Source organism: Cebus imitator, unplaced genomic scaffold, assembly GCF_001604975.1.
Source record: "Cebus imitator isolate Cc_AM_T3 unplaced genomic scaffold, Cebus_imitator-1.0 Scaffold211, whole genome shotgun sequence".
NCBI lineage: Eukaryota > Metazoa > Chordata > Mammalia > Primates > Cebidae > Cebus > Cebus imitator.
Genome location: NW_016107526.1, coordinates 2,096,805 through 2,120,378, shown reverse-complemented (window position 1 = coordinate 2,120,378; position 23,574 = coordinate 2,096,805). Strand labels below are relative to the sequence as shown.

Genomic DNA, 23,574 nt, shown 5'->3' with positions numbered 1-23,574 from the left:
TAGAAACTACTTTACATCCAACAAACAATAATTTTGAAGCATGCAAGCAAAGCTTACAACATACTACATATTACAATTAGGGTGGTTACAAAGAGCCTAGGAGACATGAATTTTAAATCCTCAAATAATTAAAAATAAAATAATAATTGAGAACAAGTTTAGTTGAGTGGGGATTAGAAACTACTTTACATCCAACAAACAATAATTTTGAAGCATGCATGCAAAGCTTACAACATATTATACATTACAATCAGGGTGGTTACAAAGAGCCTAGGAGACATAGAGGCAGCTAAATTTGCCTGGGTAAGTTAATCAATGGTTAATATTTGAAGGATGAGTAACTTCTAAGGTAGAGAAATCAAATCAGAGGGACCAATTACAGATGCACTAAAGTCTAGGCCATTTTCAGAGAAATAAGAGAAGCCTGGACCAAAGAGAGGTGGCAGGGAGGGCTGAGGAAGATGAAGTGGAAGAAGTGGAAAAGGAAATGTGGGGTAAGGCTAAAACGTGAATGAATTTGGACATCATTCTTCATAAATGGTGATCATAGATTTATAGGTAAAAAACTGTCATGACCAAGTGTAGGTTAGCTGTCATTCAAGAAGGAGATAGTAAGGGTATTTTTAACTGGGGCCTTGAACAGTGGGAGTAAAGAAGAGACAGTTTAAAAGTAAAAGGGGTAAAATTTAATAACCAATTATATGCAAATGTGATAACTAATTATATGTGGATAATGAAGGAAATAAGGTCATGAAAGATTCCCATATTACCAGCTTTGGCAACTGGCTAAATGATGCTATAAATTTAGATAGAAAATTCAGGAAAAGTGGTAAGATTCCAATACTGGGGTTCTCTATCCTAGAAAACTTTGGAATTATAGGTAGATCCAATATCACTATAAGAAAAGCTATTTTCAAAAAATGAGTGTGTAAAACCTGTCTCAGAGTATGGCTACCTTGGCATATGTATATACTTATCATAAGGGGGAAACAGTGTTGTTTATTTATTGTAATAAAAGAAATTCATGCTTAAGTATTTGGTAGGAAAAAACCTCTGTAAATCTTTGACATGTTTTCTTGCAATTTTTTTAAATTGTAATCAATGACTGTGATAGAATTATCTGTAAAGACACTCTTATAGCCTGTTTTGGTGTTTTACGTTTGTTTGTTTGAGACTGGGTCTCGCCCTATTGCTCAGGCTGGAGTGTAGTGGCACGACCATGGCTCACTGCAACCTTGACCTCCCAGGCTCAAGTGACCCTCCCACCTGAGACTTCTGAGTAACTGGGACTACAGTGCATGCCAACACACCCAGCTAATTTTTTAATTTTTGGTTTTTGTAGAGACTGGGTCTGGCAATGTTGCCAGGGCTGGTCTCAAACTCCTGAGATAAAGCAGTCCTCCTGTCCTGGCTTTCCAAAGTACTGGGATTATAAGTGTGAGCCACTGCACCTGCCCCTTGCTTTGTTGCTTAACATTATGGCATAGACCTTTAAAGGAATACCTTAAACAAAAACATTATGTAGAATTAAGGTTAAATAAGAACGGATAACTGCCAATTGGAAAGCCCAACCATATAAGATTATGAATTAGAAAGCCCACGGTCATAGTATTATCACTGACCATGTTAGTAAACTTTATTCATTTATTTATTTTTGAGACGAAGTCTCACTGTGTCACACAGGCTGGAGTGCAGTGGCACGATCTCAGCTCACTGCAACCTCCACCTTCCAGGTTTAAGCAAATCTCCTGCATCAGCCTCCCGAGTAGCTGGGACTACAGGCACAAGTCACCACATCTGGCTAATTTTTGTATTTCTTTTTTATTAGAGACAGCGTTTCACCAAGTTGGCCAGGCTGGTCTTAAACTCCTGACATCAAGTGATCCGCCCACCTAAGCCTCCCAAAGTGCTGGGATTACAGGCGTGAGCCACCACACTTGGCCAGTAAACTTTAATTAGTCTTTAATTAACAGAAAAAAAAAATCCTTGCTAATAGAATAAAAAATGAGATTTCTTTCTTTTTCTTTTTTTTTTTTTTTGAGACGGAGTTTCGCTCTTGTTACCCAGGCTGGAGTGCAATGGCGTGATCTCGGCTCACCGCAACCTCCGTCTCCTGGGTTCAGGCAATTCTCCTGCCTCAGCCTCCTGAGTAGCTGGAATTACAGGCACGCGCCACCATGCCCAGCTAATTTTTTTTTGTATTTTTAGTAGAGACGGGGTTTCACCATGTTGACCAGGATGGTCTCGATCTCTTGACCTCGTGATCCACCCGCCTCGGCCTCCCAAAGTGCTGGGATTACAGGCTTGAGCCACCGCGCCCGGCCCGAGATTTATTTCTTAGTTTCTGTGGACAAGGTAGTAAACACACAGCAGACACCAAGCCAGCTGAATTAAGCATGTTGCACAAGAGCATATAGCTAAATTACCAGGGGAGTTAGGACTCCAATCTCAAACTACTGATACTTCTAATTCTCTTTTCAATTTACTATACTGCCTCTTTCCAATTACAAGCCATGTGGGATGATAAGTTTTCTAAAACAGTTCAGGGCATTCATCTGGAATGCTAGGAAATTATTTAGGGAGTGAGTCTCAATTCTAGTGGTGATGAAGAAGAACCAGGCATAGTGTTCCTCTCCAGTTCTAACATTCTGTGACTCTGCAATCTTCAAAAGGTCATTTAATTTTTCTTTTTCTTTTTTTTTAAATGGACCTCACGCAACAAAGAATTCGGGGCAAGTCCACAGAGTAAGTGAAAGCAAGTTTATTAGGGAAATAAAGGAATAAACGAATAGCTACTCCATGGGCACAGCACACAAATTTTTGTTTTCTTTCAGCTCCCAATCCTACCAGTCTCCTTCACAGGTTTTGGCATATATTACTCAATACACATTGGTCTAAAGTTTCTTCTCAGAGGCTTGTACACAATTCTCATGATAATTAAGAAAGAATGTATGTAATAGCCCATAGGCAAAAGCTGTTCCTTTTGTCATTTGTAATTAAGTTTCTCAATGGTAATTATTATTGATTTGTTATTACATGAATTTTTAATTTCTTTCATTTCTGGCTTCCTTAAAAAGTATTTATCTTGGCTGTTGTATTTGCTACATGGCCCTATAACTGATGAAATCTAACCTGCCAATGCATTCTAGACAGTCCTGTTTGCCAATAATTTTTCATTTTTTAGGCTTCTTGACTGTCTAATGCTTTAAAACTTATAATAATACAATAACTATAGCTACCAATGATTGGGTACTATGTAAGATCTGTGTTCAACGTTTTGTAAACATTTTTAAATTTAGTCTTACTAACAATGTGATACATAACATAACGTTTTATTTTACCAAAGCCACAGAAAGGGTAATTAATTCACCTAAATTATTCCCTTGCCAGTGCTGTGCAGTGTCTACCCAAAAAGCCCATGGCTTAAATCAACTTAACTACGTTGCTTCTCATTATGGACCTCCAGAGCATAATGAAATCATGAGATAAAATGAAAAGCAGAGGATGGAGCACACTAGTTAAGAGCACAGCTTCTTAAACCTCATAGCCAGGGTTTGATTTCAAGCTTCAACACTTACTAGTTTGGTGACCCCAGACAAAATAGCTAATTTCCATCTGTAAAACAGCAATAATAAAGTAAGTACCTTACAGGTTTCTATGAACATTGATCTAAAGGTATTGAAGCAGTGCCTGGCACACAGTAGACATTATGAAAATGTTTATTGTTTTTGTTAGTACTGCTATTGTCATTGTTATTACCATTCTTTGACTCCCAAGTAAAAATATTTTTGAAGTCAATCCTTTAGAGGTGGCATACTATTTAAGAAGGTTTATTCAGTCTCATTCATCAATATCAATCTTACGACTTTTGACAGATGTAGTCTAACAACACTAAGGAGAAAATAATCTCCTAAACTTTAACTCAAGCTGACTTTAGAATAAACATGTAAGAGTTACCAAGTCTGGCTGCACACTTGGATTAACCATGGTGCTTTTACAAATTGTCTGGTCACTTGAGTCCAGGAGTTCAAGGCTGCAGTGAGCTACGATCACACCACTGCACTCCAGCCTCAAATCAAACAAACAGAAACCTGTCTGGGGCCTATCCCAGACTCATAACACTTAGAATGTCTGCAAAAATTGTAAAAAACTCCCCTAGTGATTCTGATACAGCTGGTCAACAGATGAACATTTGAGAACCACTGCACTGCACGTTTCTTTAAGGCATAAAGAAGCCAATCCAAAGAGTTTAAAATATCCATCTCTTCCTTAAATATGTTCCTAAGGTAAAGCTCTATCAAAAGGCTACAAATATAAACCCCTATGCTCTGGGACCCTTATAAAGGTAAAGCCATGACATTCTCAGTATTTATTACCATCTAATAGATAGGAAACTTCTGGCACTTGCTTTCACAACAATTACTATTAGGTGCCAACCAAGCAGTCAAAGATTTTTGACTTCTCAGTTGTGTAGTCCTGAACTTTAATAAAATCTAAGTGTTATTAAAAAGCAAAATATCCTAACACACTGGTCACTTAAAATAAAGGGACATTCTCCTATAATTTCAAGTGTGCTGAGATGAGCATTACTCTTTGACTCATACACATCTGTAGTGGCTGCAAAGGCTTTTTGCTCTGGAACATTGCTTTCTATCTTCCTTAACCCCAACAATAAACACATTCACCTAATCTCGGTGAGATGACGGCACTGCATCAAGGAGATGGCACAGAATTCTCCAGAGCTTGCTGGTAGAGCAAAATCCAGTAATTAGCTTCTGAGTAAGAAGAGAATCTTAAACATGTCACAATACATACTATTCCCCTATTACTGACTGGTTTAAAGGCTAACTCAAACTTCTAGCTTCAATATTTTACATAATGATTTGAGACCTATATAACTAGTGAACTGACTGAAAGAGAGCACAACTCTTCCTTATCAAACTAAGCAAGTGTATGGCATCTATTTTACATTAAATTTACACCATTTGAGGAGAAATTAAGAGTGTCTTGTACACATAAATAGTTTATTTCAAATAACATGAGGAAAACTGGATTTTCAGGGCACTTGGCTCATAAATAAGTGCAAAAACTTCACACACACAGGCATCCCAAATGAAATCCATTGTCTCTGTCATTAATGCACCTCTGGTCTGTGACTGTCATTATTTCTATGGACTGGAATGGACCCTAGTAGTCTGAAGGTCTTGGCATAGCTTTGTGTTACTTGGATGTTATTTATGTACCAGGAAGATGTGATTTATTATCTAATGTTTCTTTACTCAGAATCCTGGCTCCAGGCAACACTGCGAGGTAGGTCAATATTATCTTTAGTGTCATACATTTTACCTAAGCAGAACCTGCTTTTATGCGGCTTTTTCTTTTCAGAGCCCACTAAACCTTTTCAAACAATACCTTGTGCCTTTTACCTTTCTTGATCCAACTCTGCCATCAAAACTTAATTGCCCTTTATCCTACTCAGATAAGACCCAATGGACTAATCTGATTATTTCTGTCAAATTATTATACTAATGTTGGATACATAATTATTCAATTATACCTCCTAGAACACATACTCACTTTCAGAATCCCAGGAAAAACTAGAGTAGTGAATAATGTGGAAATTCCAAAGAAGAAGAGAGAAAACACTAATTTTTCTAGAAGCTGTCGAGACCTGAAAGTAGTAGCTACCTCTTCTCTTTCAAGGTTGGCCTGACTCAAGAATCCACCAAAACCATCTGTGGTAAGCAGAATAATACTTCACTCCCTCCCCTCAAAGGGGCTCACATCCTAATCTCTCGAACCTGTGAATCTATTATGTTAGATGGCAGTGGGGAATTATGATTGCAAATGGAATTAAGACTCCTAAGCAGTTGACATTAAAATAAGAAGATTATCATGGATGAAGTAGGTAAGTCCAATGTAATGACAGCATCCTTAAATGAGGAAAAAAGACAGAAGAGTCAGAAACAAAAAGATGACATCATGGGAAACACTCAAGCAGCTATTGCTGGCTTTGAAAATGGAAGCTGTGTATGAGCCAAGGTTCAGACAGACTCTAGATGCTAGAAAAGGCAAGAAAACAGACTCTCCCCTGGAGCCTGCAGAAAGGAATGCAATCCTGCTAACACTTTGATTTTAGTCCAAAGAGAACCATTTCCAACTTCTTACCTACAAAACTATAATAAATCTGTGTGTTTTAAACAACTTAATTTGTGGTAATAGCAAATGAACATACTATCAAAGTACACAGAGGGTGCTAGTACCTTCATTTCCTTAAAATAAATGCTTGGCATTATATCCCACTGGATTATGCTGCTGCTTTATAGAAGCTGCCTCATTTGTATTTCCCACTGATTAGGCAATAACCTAAACAGACTATCAATAGTGGCTACAGATAGAGGGATAGAGGGGGGAAAACTCAGCAACCAGAAACAATTTAATGTACAATGCAAAAATATCTTTAAATGTTTTAATAGGATGGAAAAAAGGTATAATTACTGAGAAGAAGTCATTGACTGGTGTCATGTTGTTCCAATCACTTTTAATGAAAGATAAAAGGATAATTCGTCAAGTCAAGAAAACTCTGCTAAACTTCAATGTATATGAATGGTTCACTGTAAACTACTAACTAACATCATTTCACTCCATTCTACCAGCATTCCAATCCACACTGAAGCACAACACTTGCTACTGATTTTACCCTGAATTTAGGGGAAATGCCTACTTTCAGAAAACTGCACAAGCTACATGAAACGTAAAACCAGAATAGATGATGTGTCTAACCCTAACCCTTAAAAATAAATTATCCCAAGCATTAGCCCAGAGTAGCTGTTATATTCCCTCTAGATAAGCATACAATAAATGTCCCTGAAAAGCAGTTTAGCAACAGCATTGACAGATTCTTAGCTACAGACAGATTCACAGCAAGAGAAAGCCTTACTATGATTCTCGAAATCCTTTCTCACAAAGCACAAAATCTCTTATTTTTGGTTATCAAAAGACTAAAATATACCAATCCATATTCTATCCCAGTACATTAAATTCTTTGATGGAAAACATTATTTTGATTGTTTTGCTCTAGGAGGGAATTTGGTGCCCTCTAGTGTTGAAAAACAAGATGATTCATTTCACCTTTATAAAACTAGTACTTGAGAGAGTCACAAAATCACAGAATTTAAGAGTTAAATACCATATTCCAGGATAGCACAGATATGCAATTACTTTTTAGGAGAAAGTTTTAGGCCAGCTGCAGCATCTCACGCCTATAATAACAGCACTTTGGGAGGCTGAGGTGGATGAGTCGCTTGAGTCCAGGAATTCTAGACCAGCCTGGGCAATATAATGAGACTGCATCTCTACAAAAAATACAAAATAACTTAGCTGGGCTTGGTGGTGTGTGCCTACAGTCCCACCTACTTGGGGGGCAGAGGTGGGAGGATCCCTTGAGCAAAGAAGGCAGAGGTTACTGTGAACTGAGATCACGCCACTGAACTCTAACCTGGGTGACAAAGTGAGACCTTGTCTCCAAGAAAAAAAAAAAAAGAAAAAAATAATAGAAAGTTTTGATCATGATTATTCAATTTTGATTGTGATAGATGATTTAAAAAGCATTGTTGTGAAACTGAGCCTCTTAGGTAAATAATACAGGGCTATATGATCTGTTGGACACTTTCCCTCTAGCTTTATAAAAAGGAGAACAAAGGTAAGTGATCTAAGATTTTGCAGCAAAGTCATGAATAAAAAGGGTATAATATAGGGTAATATGACTTATAATGATTTTTTAATGTTTTACAAAATATTAGAGATATAAAATAGAACAGAACATAACATCTGCGATAATACTGCCCAGCTTAAGAAATAAAACATAACAGCATTCCAGATTACATTCTCCTTCCTCTTCATGAATAACCATTCTCTTAAATTTGGCACTTTATTTTTGAGACAGGGTATTGTCTGTCATCCAGGATGGGGTGTAGTGGTACCATCATGGCTCACTGCAACCTCAACCTCCTGGACTCAAGCTATCCTCCCACCTCATCCTCTCCATTAGCTGGGACTACAGGCTTGCACAACAATGCCTGGCTAAGTACATATTTTTTGTAGAGATGGGGGCCTCACAATGCTGTTCCAGCTGGCTTTGAACTCCTACGCTCAAGCAGTCCTCTTGCATCAGTCTCCCAAAGGCTAGGATTTCAGGCAACAGCGGCCATGCCTGGCCTAATTTGGCCTTTTAATGATTGATACTTAAATATATTTTTCAGTTTTCAGCACTCCGACACTATTATATTGCTTCTAATATTTAAAATTAACTTTAATATATTACTTTGTAAAAAGGAATTCGAGGTGATAATTACAGTTGGTATGCTGAGCCAAGGAGAAGATTCCAGGTACCTTCCCAGTTTGGAGGCACATGGAAGCTGATATTGTGAGATCTCCACATGTCAGAAGAGTAGATGAGATTCGCATCTCCATGTGGGACAAGTTTTAAGGAGGTTTAAACAGGACAAGGAAGCGCTGCCAGCAAGTGACTGGTTTTAAAAATGGGTAAGGGCAGACATGGAGCAATGAGAGAGAAAAACAAGTTGGCAGTGTATATCTTGGCTGATGTGGTAAATAAAGCAAAATGTACAGGTTTAGAATGAAAAAAGAGTCTTTCCTATGCATAAGGCCAAAAGAACTGAAGGCATCACCTAGTTCTATCCATCAAACACAGCTAGCACTAAGCTCAGATCAACATGGTTAGTTCCCATTTTCTGTGTGTGTTACTTCTCTGAGACTAGCTCACGGATGATTCTGGTTTTTTTTCCCCAAACAAGCTGGCTTTTTTGGGTTGCTAGTAACATACTGTGTAATTTATTAAAACAAAAAATTTATTTATTCTCACAGTTTGGGAAGCTGGCAGCCCAAGATCAAGGGACCAACTTTTGGCGTGCTGAGGGCCTTCTTGCTGCATCATCACAATGCAGAAGGTGGAAGTGTATGACAGCAAGCTAGCTGAAAGGTGAATACAGCCTGTTTTATAAGGGCTTTAATTCCATTAATGAGGAAGGAGTGCTCAGGCCTAATCAGCTTTTAAAGCCCCATCTCTGAATACTATCACATAGGCAACATATGAATTTTGGAGGTGACATACTCAAACCACAGCACTTGGGAAAGACTGTGCATGCATGCATCTTTGCTGTTCTCCTACCTCCCAACTGACATTTCCCCCCAGTGCCTGAGGAGGTCAGTGCTCCTTTCTCAGGCCTTTCCTATTCTCCAGTGACCTAACAGCTCATGTAAATCAAGTAATACAAGTAAAATGCCTCCCACTGTACCTAGCATACTGTAAAGCTCATTAAATATTAACCTGCTGTCATCTCACCACTACAGCTTCTCCCTAACATTCTCTCTTTCCCCTTTGCTTATAAGCAAAACTCTCATTCTCTCAATACCAGGGAAAGAAAAGCTATATGAATGAACTAAACATTACTTGGACATAAATATTTATATCATTTTACTATGTGCAGGGATCTATGTTAGGTATTGGAGAGCATAAGATCAAAATTTTTTCTCTCTCCCAGTATGGTTCTTTATCTACCATTCTCGGCCTGGCAACCAATGAAGTCAGCTGTCTTTACCTCTATAACACCCATCAGAATTCTCTTTGCTGTTGTTAAGGACTCTATCAACTCAAGCCTAAACCTCTTTTAATTCCTTTTTGTTGACCTCTCTTCCTTTCACTAGTTTTTGACCCTGGATGCACATTGGAATAACTTAGGATATAAATATATGTACACACACACACACACACACACACACACACAGCCCAGCCTAGACCACCTGAAGAATAATCTTAGCCAATCATGCTTGCTCCTTTGTGACTAGTTTAGAATTCTTAGTTGCATCTCAAGGTCCTGGCCAAAGCAATCCCATATTAAGTAAACTGTTGTCCAAAATTAAACTTCTCTATGATATGGAATTTCTGAAAATACTCAAGAAAATGTTAGAGGGCAGACTCTAGAAGCTGGAAAAAGAAAGGAAAAGATTCTACCAAGAGCCTCCAGAAAGAATACTGCCCTGTCAACATATTGAAATTAGCCCCACAAGGCCCATTTTCCAACTTGTGACCTCCAGAACTATTAAGTTGATAATACTGTGTTATTTTAACATATGTTTATAGTGATTTGTTAGGCAGCAATAGAAAACTAATATGGATATGTAAGTGTGACAATTAGTTTTCCTCTCTGTTACAAAACATTCCCAAGTTAACATCAACAGTGATAACTGATGTTGATAGCATGTATTCTACTAATAAAGAATGGCATTTTATCTCTGTAGTCTTCTTCTCTGAAACCCTTGTGCACAGAAGAGAAAACACAGCATATCTGTGTTCACTTACAAGGCTGGTCTTTGTCTGTCATCCAGAAACTTCAATTTTGGGAGGGATCCCATCATCCTAATTGACCATAGTGACTCACTGCGCCTAAACTACAATATGATTTATACTGAACACCTGTTTTCCTTCTGAAAGTCTGGAATTTTGGTATGTGCCAGACAGAAGGTACCTATATGACCAGCTCCCCCCCCCAAAAAAAAATCTTCCTAGTGCACAGCATTTCACACCTGTTGTCAGAACTTACTGTTGGGGGAATTTAGCACACTCTGTGTAACTACATGGGGTGAGAACTCTTGGAAGCTTGTGCCTGGTTTCCTACAGATTTCACCCATGCACGCCTTCCCTATGCTGATGTTGGTTTGTATCCTTTTGTTGTAACTACACATAGCTGGAAGTGTGACTTGATGCTTAGTTCTATGAGTCTTCTTAGTGAATCATCAAACATGGGAGTAGTTTTGGGAACCCATGACACAACTGATAAGCCCAGTTTAATCATGGAGAAAGCATCAGGCAAATCTCAGTTGAGGGCCTTTTTACAAAATACCTAACCAGTACTCAAAACTGTCAAGGTCATCAAAAGCAGAGAAAGTCTAAGAAATTTACATGACAATGATACATGACAACTAATTGTTATGTGGTATCCTAGACGATATTCTGAAACAACGAAGAATAGGTAAAAACGAAAGAAATCTGAATAAAGTATAAATATTAATCATAATGTATTGATATTGGTTATAAATTGTGACAAATGTATCACACTAATGTAAGATATTAACAAACCAGGAGACTATGTGTGGAGCATTTGGGAACTCCCTGCACTACCTTCACATATTTTCTATAAATCTAAAACTATCCTAAAATAAAAACTATTTAAAAATACTTGAGCATCTATTACGTACAAAGTACTGTGCTAAGCATCAGAAAATTCAGATCTATATAATTACTTCAGGTAAAGACATTATCGATCATATGTTATTTGTTCCACATCTACTCGTTTACCTGTATGTGAGCAGAAATAAATAATTAAGATACTTAGTTTTATTTATTTGACTTGACTGCACATTTATATCTTATTATTCTACTAGAAGATCACTTCCTAGAAGATAGAAACAAATTAGAATTATTAACTTGTTGAGCATGCCCTAGATACTTTTACATTCACAAAATGAAGAGTAATATACTTATACTGAAATAATAATTTAGCACAAAGTAGAGTGAGCAATAAATACTGAACTGCTTCAATATATGACTAAAGGTCATGATGTTCTTTTTATCTATTAACTGTTTTCTTTACTAAGTGACTATTTCGTGACTTTCTATGTTTAACAAAGCCATGAGAAATGTGTATTACATGCTCAAAATTGTCACATTTTCATTACTGAAGTTTTCGTTTCAATAACCATTAGTTTTCTGCTTGAGGAAAAGGATGGGGAATAATTCTTCAATATTTGGATTACTATTACAATTCTACTGCATAGACAATCAAATATATATTTGGAGTGTGATTTGTATAAGATTTTAAGAAATGAAATATTAAATGGGCTCCTTTAAAAACTGTAAAAATTTCAAAATGATATCTATATGCAGATCCATGAAAATGAAATTTAGTTCCTTTGTGGAAGATATGTCTTTGCTAGATAAAACCGAATAAGCAGGTCTTTAATATAATTTGTTGGCTTCTATTATCCCCAGTGCCTAAATCACACCCTTTCAATAATACAAGTCATTTTATTCATTTAGCTCACTGAAAATAATGTAACAGAATTACTGTAGATGACTCAGTGATTTATTACAAACCATGATATATGGTCAATTATTTTAAATTTTCAAGTACAATACTTCACAGACACATAAGGCAAACTCCCTCTTTTCGTAACAGCTTCCTGTGGCCTTAAAGAGACGTTTTCTTTTATTCATATTAAATAGGCCCAAAGGTAAGAAATGCCAATACAGTAGAATAAAATGCTGCTTAAAAAGAATTATTTAGAAATATTAAGAAATACTATGCAGCTATACTAATGGTAGCTTTATTTTCTCTCAATTCAGAGAAAAAAATGTTTCGCCCTAGGATTAAATTTTTGATTAATTTCCTCAAAATGCTGATATATTGGCCATGTACTGATTACACTAATAACTTGATAAACTAGATGGACCAAATGAAGTTTCAAAAGAAACTAGAAAAAGTTTTAACTGCATTAAAATAAAAATACCACATAATAATAAAATTTATAGTACACAGCTAGTGCAGTAAAGGAAATTTATAGCATTAAATGATTAGGTGAGAAAAAATCTCAAATCAATAAGTTTTGATTATAAAAGGAGAACAAATGAATTCAAAGCAAAGGAAGCAAATAAAGAGAAGAAATATATGTAAATATATATAAGTATAAATATAAATGAATTTTGAAAACAGTATAACAATTTTATAAACAATAAAAACTGAAAACTTTCCTTGAAAATATCAATAAACTTGATAAACCTCTAGCAAGACTAAAAATAAGGAGAGAAGCCAACATTATCAGTATTGAAAAGAAGTTATTATAGACCCAACAGATATTAAAATAATAAATAAGGAATTCTATTAACAATGTTACACATGTAATTTTGACAACTTATATAATTCTTCAAAAACAACATCAAAATTTACCCTATATGAAGTAGATAACCTGGATGGTCCTATAATTATTATAGAAACTGCATTAATAGTTAAATGTCTTTCAACAAAGAAATCTCCAGGCTCAGGTAATTTCACTATGAAACATTTAAGTAAAAAAATGTTATCCTCAGCCAGGTACAGTGGCTCACGCCTGTAATCCCAGCACTTTGGGAGGCTGAAGCAGGCAGATCACACAGTCAGGAGATCAAGACCATCATGGTCAACATGGTGAAACCCCATCTTTATTAAAAATAAAAATTAAAAAATTAGCTGGGCGTGGTGGCACACACCTGTTGTCCCAGCTACTTGGAAGGCCGAGGCAGGAGAATCGCTTGGACCCAGGAGATGGAGGTTGCAGTAGGCCAAAATCGTGCCACTGCACTCCAGCCTGGTGACACAGTGAAACTCCATCTCAAAAAAGAAAAAAAACTTTATCCTCAATATTTTCCAGAAAATAAAAAAGAGACAACTAACTCGTTTCATAAGGCCATCATTACCCTGGTACCTAAACCAGACAAAGACATTACAAAATTAGAGACAATTTCAAACTAATATTCTTCATCAAAAGAGGCATAAATATTCCTCAGAAATGATTAGCAAATAGCATCTAGTAATACACAGAAAGAATAATATAGCATAACAAAGTGGAGTTTATGATGGGAATGCAAGACTGTCTCCGTATTTGATAGTGAATTATTATTGACACTGAAAACACATGATCATATCAACTCATGCAGAAAAAGCATTCTACAAAATTCAACATCCATACATGAGAATACTATCAGCAAACCAGAAGCAAGAAAATTTCCTCAACCTGAAAAAGAGTATCTACAAAAACCATACAACTAACATTATATTTACCAGTTAATAAATGGTTTCCTGCTAATATCAGGAAAAAGAAAAGGATTTCTGCTCTCAACACTTCCATTCAGCATTATTCTATAATGAAGAATTGTAAACTAAAATTTAATAAAACATTAGCATTTAGCAACAGCGTTAAAAAGAATATTTGGGAATAAATCTGACAAGAGATGTCAAGAACAGATACTCAATAACATAAGATACTAAGTCAAAACAAAAACAGTGTTTTTAAACATTAGCAATGTACAAATGTAAGTCACAGATTTTAAAAATAACAATAACTCCTCTCAAAAGAAAAAATACTTAGGTATAAATCTAACTAAACATGCACAGGTTCTAAACTGCAAAATGCTGATGGAAGAAATTAAAGACTTAAATAAAGAGAAAGACATACCATGTTCACGTTACTATGAGAGTCAACATAGTAAAGATTTCAATTTTCCCCAAGTTTATCTATAGCTTCAATATAATTCCAATCAAAATCTCAACATGATGTTTTAGAAATATAAACAGATTGACTTTGTTTTATATGGAAAGTTAAAAAATTAAAGTAGCTAAACCAATTTTGAAAAAGAATAATAAAGTCACAGAAAAAAAAGTGGGTACTAACAAAAGCAAAAGACTAAAGATGAACTGTACAGAACAGAGTCCAGAAATACACCCATTCATTTTCAGACAACTGATTTTTGACAAGCCTACAAATGCATTTCAATTGAAGGAAGGACACTGTTTTCAACAACTGGTGCTGAAACAATTGAGCATCTCTATTTAAAATAATATACCCCTTAACTTAAACTTCGCAACTTATTAAAAATTTAAAATGGATCCTAATTCTCAAGGTAAAACTTAAAATTATAAATCTTTTTGCAAAAAACCATAGGAGAAAATCTTCATAACCTAGAATGAGGCAGAGCTCTTAGATATAACAACAAAAGCATGATCTATTAAAACTTTTGAGAAACTGGACATCATAAAAATTAAACAGGTTGGCTCTACAGGAAAAAAAATTAAGAGACTAAAAAGAAAAGCTACAGACTGAGAGAAAACATTTACAAATCACATATCCAATGAAAGACTTGTATCCAAAATATATAAAGAACTCTCAACAGGAAGAAAATAACCCAATTAAAAAGTGAGCAAAAGGTTTGTTTTTGTATTTTTTGAGACAGGTTGGAGTGGCTGGAGTGCACTGGTGTGATCATAGCTCACTGTAGCCTTGGTCTTGTAGGCTCAAGCAATCCTCTCACCTCAGCCTCCCAACTAGCTAGGACTATTGGCACACACTACCATGCCAAGGTAGCTAATTTTTAAAAAATTATTATTTCTTTGTAGAGGTAAGGTCTTGCTATGTTGCCCAGGCTGGTCTTCAACCCCTGAATCAAGCAATCCTTCCACCTTTGCCTCTCAAAAAGTGCTGGGATTATAGACATGAGCTGCCACACCTGGCCCAAAAGATTTGAAGACACTTAACTAAAGAATATACACAAACGAAAAATGAGTACATATGTTTAGCATCCTTAAGGAAAAGCAAATTAAAATCATAATATGATACAACTGTCTATATATTTGAATGACTAAAATCTTAAAATATTAAGAATACCAGTGCTTGCTTTCAAGGATGCACAGCAAATGGAACTCTCTGCTGCTTGGAATGCAAAATGGTACAGCCATTCTGGAAAACAATTTGACAATTTCTCATATAAATAAATATGTACTTACCACATGATCCAGCAATCCCACTCCAGAGTATTTACCCTAGAGAAATAAAAAATTAGGTTCACACAGAAATATGCACATGAATGTCTGTAAAAGTTTTATTCATAATTGCCATAACCTAGAACAACCCATTTGTCCTTCAGCAGCTGAATGGATAAACTGGTCCATTCATACAATGGAATACTACTGAGCAATAAAAAAGAACTATAAATATATGCAACAACTTGCATGAATCTCATAGGCAATTTTCCTGAGTAAAAGGGGCCAGCCTCAAGGTTGTATACTATAGGATTCTATATTTTAATATTATATTAATATTTTACAACATTATCAAAAAGACTAAAATAATGGAGAACACATTAGTAGTTTCAGGAAATAGGGATGGGATAAGCATATGATTATAAAGGTATATAGCACAAGGGAGTTTTGGGGAAATATACTACATCCCCATTGTAGTGGTCATTATATAAATCTTTACATGTGTTTAAGTCACAGAGCTGTTATGCTGAGAATTTTATTGCATGAAAATTTAAAAAATAAAAATGAAAAACAAAAGGACTATGTTAGATAAAAAAGAGGTTTGCTGGTTAAATGTGGCTCAGTGTTATGTTTTTCCCCAAAGCAGATGCTCAATTAACTTTTGCCAAACAAAACTCTGAAAATTGGCTGTAATGTCTGCTTCAACATCAATCTTATTTACATCCCTAAGATTCAAATATTTAAATAACTTTTTGTACTGTCATTGATACTTTCTATCAAGGTATAGATTACTGAAAGCTGTCTAGTTTACAAACATTTATTAAAAACCTAAAGTGAAAATTAGAAATCCAGATATATTAACCAATTATTTTAAACTTTAACAAAACTATGATTATTAATAGTAACTTTTGCTTTACTTATTGTATGTTTATCCTCATTTTAAAAAGGGCAAGGCTGATCTGTACTGAAGTCATTACTCAAAGGCACGGTATCCCAAACAGGCATTTCATAAGTGTTTACTGAATTAATTAATCTTTATTAAATATAGAATGAGCTGCATAGCTATGCCATTAATTTATCTCAGATATTAACTCTTTCTAGGATTTATCTTTTTGTTTGAATTAGCAAAATAGACTTAAAAACTGTAATTATTCTGGTTCTAACTATGATGTATACTTTCATCACTAACACAAAATTTCTGTGCTGCTGTGGACTTTAAAATTTTCTGTGCTAAATAAACACTGGGTATTTGTTTCCTGTAGTTTCTGTGCTACCAATCAAACCTAGAAGGATCCTGCCAAGTTACTTCCTACACTGACCTAAGGCTCATTAATTCTGATCAATTAGCTAAGCTATATCATATATATGTGAATGAATAAAAACAACTTCATCTATACAAAAAAAAGCAAAGCCATGTTAACTTTGCACTTGCTTTGTTCTAAACTGTTTAAAAGAGTTTTCCTATGATGGAAAGTGATCAGTAACGTAGCTGAGGTTTTCAAAACTACCTAGCCTAAGAATTAAACACATTTTTAAATTCTAATGATGTTATTTACATGTATTTACAGTACAAAGTATAATTTTCATACTTATTTTACATTTCTATTTGCTAGAGAATATTTTAGAGCCCTCCATATTACATTAATCATTTTGAAAATATTCTTTCTGAATATTCACTTAACATCTGATCATCTCCAATTTACCTAGGTATAATTTCTCAATGAAAATTTTGAATTTTACAGCTTCAGTTAAGTTAAACTATGAAGTGTATTATAATGATGCTAAAGCACATTCATTTTTTACATTCTGTTAATATATACTTTGATGTCACATTACACTATCACTTGCAAAAAAAACCAAAACGCATTTTAGCAACCAATCAAAAAAATAAAAAAATTATCTATAAAAATAATTATACTATATAACTGAAAGATTAAACACTTAATCTGAAGCATTCAATGCAGTAATTTTATTTTTTTGAATCAAAACTAGAATCATAAGCCATGAGTTTACTTAACTACTTAAGAAAAAAAAACTAATATATCAAGTTGCAGCTTTCTATATTTTAATTCTATTAACATAAAGCACACTGATTAATGACACTATTATGATAAGCAAATAATAAAGGCAATTTATAAAAAAAAAAGTTTATTCAGAAACATATTGGTTCAAACTTTTAAATTTTCATGAGCATCTCAACCATTGGCTTTAACTGCTTTCCAAAGCACCTAACATTTACTCTTCAGTTCCTTCATACATCCTACTCTGGAGCATATTACTACAGGTATTAAAGTAGATCAAATCATAGAGTACAATAAGGGTAAATTACCCTTTAGATAATTTTCACAATTTAGTATAGTTAATCATATTGAGATCATGTGAACCCATGATTAAGGCTCCTTGAAATATCCATTTGAGCTATTATAAACATGATGAAAAGTGAATGACTTTGTTACCTGATTGAATTTAGACAAACATTTTTTCAACCCAAAATTAAAAAAAACATTTTTTCAACCAAAAATAAAACCACTGCAAAACAATCCTAACATGTAATACATTTAAAATACAGTAAAACACAATCCAGTATTACTTAGAGATTAATATCCCTCTAAAATACTAGCATAATTGGGAAAAATTGCACAAAAGAACTTTTTTTCTTTTTTTTTTTTTTGCTTCTATTTTTTTTCCCATTTATTTTATTGCATTTTAGGTTTTGGGGTACATGTGAAGAACATGCAAGATTGTTGCATAGGTACACACGTGGCAGTGTGATTTGCTGCCTTCCTCCCCATCACCTACATCTGGCATCTCTCCCCTTGCTATCTCTCCCCAACCCCCCACCCCCAAAAGAGCTTTTTTTCTAAGCATGCATGAAGCATAGACAGGGTTATACATGCCAATTATAATATGGCTGCAGAATTATTGAGTACATTTACAGAGAAATAGCATTTCAAGAATTATTAAAACCAAGGTTTTGTAATAGAGGTGTTGAAAGTTAGCTCCACTACCCAAACTCCAGTATTTATAATACAGATTTTTTAGTAAACTCTTTTGAAAAATATTCAAAATACCTGCTTCTGAAGCCATCTTTCACGCCTTCGTTGTTTCCTTCTTAGATTCTTCAACTTGCTCCTTTCTCTTTTACTGAGTCTCTGATTAATGCTGTCCAGTGAAAAACTCGCTGGGTTCAGGAAGTTCAGAGGGGAGAGGTGTTCTTCTTGGTCTGAGGCCTCCAGCATGCTCCTGCCAGCTGAGGGCAGGTCCATCAGGAAAGTCAGGTTGTTAGTATTAGCATGGTCAGAGTACACTGAAGAAGCTTCTAGACCACACTGAAATTCTCCTCCTCTTTGTGTCTGGGTCTCATGGGGAGCCACTGAAAATCTTTGCAGCAGCATATTAGGATCAAAACTGGATGGATTCTGAAAGGAACAGCTATTTTTACTAGATTGTAAAGGCAAGCCTGAAAGGTCAATAGGCTGTGTTTCATTTAGTCTGGAATAGGCAGTAGTCTTACTATGTATTCCATAAAAAGTGGGTAATAAAGTCAGTTTCTCATTGATGTTCAGATCCAAACTATGTGATTTTCTATGAAAAGCTCTTGTAGTGCATCTGCTAGTCACAAGCTGGGGAACAAAAAGCTGATATTTTGGTTCTGATGCTCTAGAGAGCAGTTTTTCATTCTTCATCTCAAAACATGTTGATCGCACCTCTAGGCAGAGTGCTTCTGTTAATCTTCCAGGGTCATCATTATTTTGGGCCATGTTTAAAAGCCTGTGATTTCTGTTTTTAGAGCTACCACCTGTCAGCAGAGCTTCCTTGTCACAACCTGACTGAACTCTAGGATGTGACAAGTATTTCAGTGATGGTCTCATTAGTCCGCCTGCCTGTGCTGGCTGATAATCGGTCCGGCTCTTGGAGAGATGTACAGCTGCAGGCTGGCCGCAGGAACATTTTGGAGTGCTGACAAAATTAAAGCCCCCTAAACGGGCCCCACAGAAAGGGCAATTCAGTTTTCCAACTGTCCACTGGGCCTACAGGTAATAAAGAAAAATAAAGACAATACTTTCATTATAAAGTAACCAAAGATAATTTTTTTTTTTAAGACGGCCACATGAAAGTTTTCTGTGTGCCACGGAAAAGGCTAGCTTTAGGTTTTCTGATTAGCAGACTGAACAGCAAATAGAAACAAGCCTTCCAATAACTAAAGATAAGTAGCACCAAAGTTCTAAAATGATAATGTATTGCAAATCATACCAATCCAAACAATATTCCTAAGAATTCTAAAAGAGTCTCGTAAACAATAGGTTGAATATAGATACAGTGTGAACTAAAGAAAAATATGCTATGGAACCAGGAAGCAAATCAGTGGACAGAGCTTAATTTGCAAGTAAAATCTCACAGGAAAGTGTCTGTTTTGATACACTTCTTGCATACCAAGCATTGTGGGAGGGAACTTTACTCAACCAACAGCATAAAGCTCTTCCTGGCTTTTTACATACCACCAAAAGATACTGATTGCATACATTAGACAGTGCATTTTCTATGCTTAGATTGGAAATTAATAATGAACTATCTTAAAATTATCTTTTCAACTGAGATAGTGAAATATCTGCAGTGTCCTAATATATTTTGTTAAGTTATAAACAGTGTACTGTACTGGCATTCTCCTAGAAACCTGTTACAGTGTGAGAATGAATGTAAGAGATACCTATCAAATGTTATTTTTTAACAAAAAATTAAGCTACTCAGTGGAGAAATGGAATTATATATTTCTAAAGTCCTATTACTTATAATTTTCTAAGACAGGTGTTTTGAATTGTGAAAAATAACTATACATACAACATAAGTTCTTACAATATTTCATTAAAAATTCTTTAAAGTGTAGAATTTTCATTTTGATTATACCGATGAGAGTCATTAATTACCCTATTTATTTTATATGTTTGTACACTTATGTGTATATGTATAGATATGAATAACACATACAGAATATTCCATTTATTCAACAGGACCTATTCTTGGTGCTGAGGATATACAAATGAACGATATAAAAAAGTCCCTGACTTCCCAGTGCTTATATTCTAAGCTAGGAGCTAGGCAATTAACAAGTTAAATAAGTATATGTGTATGTAGGTAAACATGTATAGGTGTATGTACAATAATATATATTATGTCATACATATGTGTATATGCTTTTGTATATGTAAAAGTAATATATATTACGTGTGTGTGTGTGCATGCATGTGTATGCAAAATACAGATATGTATATAAGGCAGAGACGGGAGAAAAGAAGTGTGAAGAGGGGTAATGGGAGTGAGGGGCAGTAAGAGGTTGGCCAAGCAATGTATCTAAGAAAAACAGCTCTAAAAAGAGGAAAAAAACATTCTGAAGGTTATATATTCTTACTTTTACTCAGAAACTAAGAACTTACTTTTTGGATTAGGTAGTTTATCCATTCTGGAAGGGCTTCTGTATTCATGTGCCACACATGACAAATATTTTGATCATCAACTGAATCATGTTTATCCTGTTAAATAATAATAAATGACATTACTAATTACCAGTTCAGAATTTATTTCACAGGTTTCATATTTAAGTAAAACTCAAAAATACAAATTCAATTTTAGCTAGAAAGCAAATATACACTGCCCTCCTTTCCTAATTCCCATAATAAAAAACAAACCCACAAAAAAGATTTTTAAAAAATTTCTTCAGGAAATAACTACCTGTGATTTAAGAAAAAGCCCTTCCATCTCATTGAGGTCATCAAATGAAATTTACAATTTAGCATTTAGTTACTGAATGAACAAATCTTGTGCCTTTTTCTACATGTGAGACAAAATAGTGCCTTTCATGTCAACTTTCTCCAGCCCCAAATCTCTGATTCTATCTGAATTCTACTAATAACAGAATAAAGTTGCTGTATTCTCTATCAAGATGCTGGATGAATATGCAGAAAGATGGGGGAGCAGAATGATGGGATTCAGGACATACTACCCTAAAATAGGCCTCCTTGGCATACTGAAAAACAGCAGAAGCAGGAAGATCTCACTGACCTTCCCCCTGCCCTTTTCCCCTGAAGCAGGTCAATAACCTAGAAAGGGTTTTCTAACCTCCCATCAAGTATGGCATAACACTCTTACACGAGAGATGCTAAAACTGTCCTTATAAACTTTATAAAGTAACCCTGGAGGAAGAGGGGGACAAACAAAAATAAACCAAGCTTGCAGCACATTCAGCATTAATCCTCAGGTCAGCTTGCTCTCTGACCTGCTTCCTTATAGCTGTTTGGTGCCTATTGCTCCCCAATCCCATAGGCCCTAGTTCCCCTTAACTGCTCTATAGGTAAAAGCTTTAACATTGTGAATCTCTTAAGTTTTCCCTTTGAGATATTCCTCTAGGTCCTGCATACCAATGAAACTACTAACACCAGCTGGTCTGAAAAACCCCATTGATGTCAGCTTCTCTGAATGAAGGATGTCACCAGAAGCTGACTCACCAAAGAATGTAGTTTTCACATCCTGATGATTTCATCCCTCATTCCCCGACCAATTAGCCACCCCAATTTTCTAGTTCCTCACTCTCTATGGTCTCTTTTAAAAAAACCCAGCCCAGAACTCCTTGGGGAGATAATGGATTTGAGGGTCTCTTCCCATCTTCTCACCGGACACCTTGCAATCATAACATTCTTTCTCTGCTGCAAATCCCACTCAGTGTATTGGTCTGTTACTACGCAGTGGGCAAAATGAAACTGTTAGTCCTGAAACAGTGACATCCCCTACACCAGGAGAAAGGTATCTTTAAAACTTCATTTGAGATTGGCCCTCTAAATAAGTTTACCAATTCATCTAATAAATTGGGCGGGAAGGGGTATACTTCAGTGCAAGTCTGTATATGGATAAGCATATGACATACTAGGTCTTCTGAGAAGTAAATCTTCAATTTTAGCAAGAGAAGAGAAACTTTAAGTCACATTCTGTCTCCACTGTTCAGCGACAAGTAAACTGCGTGAAAACAAACACCCTAGAATCCTTTTTCATAAACTCACAACATAATATGAATATGAATACATGTTATCAGATTTTCCCCCTCAAAAGAGAAATTCTAGCATGTTCAGTCATTGATAATCCTAGGGTTCCAAACTTTAATTATTCTAAGAAATCTGTGGATGTCAATTTCTACAGAGTCTGGGAGAGCGAAAAACCTTGGTAAGTTCAAGGTTCTCTTTTGACTAGCATTGAAGAAAAGAACTTGCATCAAGATCATGAACTCTGTGAAGAGTCCCCTTAGAAGAGTATTTCACAAAATGTCGTCCCTAGATCACCAGCATAGACCTAAGTTGAGGTACTTACTAAAAATTTATACTCCTGGGCCACACCTAAGAGTGACTATAAATAAATTCCTACTTATGATTTTCATATACACTAAAAACCCAGAGACATCTTTGTTAGTGTTTGATTTTGTGTGTTTCTGTCACCTGCCTTTTCTAAGTTCTAATAGCAATTAATTTACAATTAACAGTTCCGTCATGACTAGCTTTTCTCTCCCACTCATATATAAATTTTTTAAAGAACCCTGGGAAACATATTGGAAGTGACTCAATAAATCTGAACAGTATAGCTTTATCTAACAATTTTGCCCCAGAAACAAAATAAAGGTATGGATACAGTTTTTGAAAAAATAGAATTGATTTTGTGAAACATCTATACTCAGAAACACTAGCTCCTTTCATTAGGAGCTGACAATTATGAAGATTAGTATAACTCTAATAAATACTTTTAAAAGATCATGTAGAGAATACAAACTGGAATTGACAAATGAGGTAATCTTTTCATTTTCAGATCCAGAATTTTTTTCTGACATTTCAAGATTATGACTACATATAGAGGAAGGATAGAAGGGAGGGAGTGACAGAGGGAGGGAGGAAATTTCTACACTGGTAGAAAGAAAAATAGATTATCAATGTCAAAATAAGTTAATGGC

General features: G+C 35.3%; 1 protein-coding gene across 1 annotated transcript in view; it reads right to left on the bottom strand.

Annotated features, from left to right (window-relative positions):
• Positions 1-23,574, bottom strand: part of RNF180 (ring finger protein 180) — a 193,938-nt gene that overhangs the window by 158,768 nt on the left and 11,596 nt on the right. The window contains exons 2-4 of the mRNA XM_017548581.2: positions 21,023-21,118; positions 18,662-19,621; positions 15,615-15,650 (exon numbers count right to left, since the gene is read on the bottom strand). Of these exons, the coding sequence (XP_017404070.2) occupies positions 15,615-15,650; positions 18,662-19,621; positions 21,023-21,118 (1,092 nt within the window). The remainder of the gene's footprint in view (positions 1-15,614; positions 15,651-18,661; positions 19,622-21,022; positions 21,119-23,574) is intronic.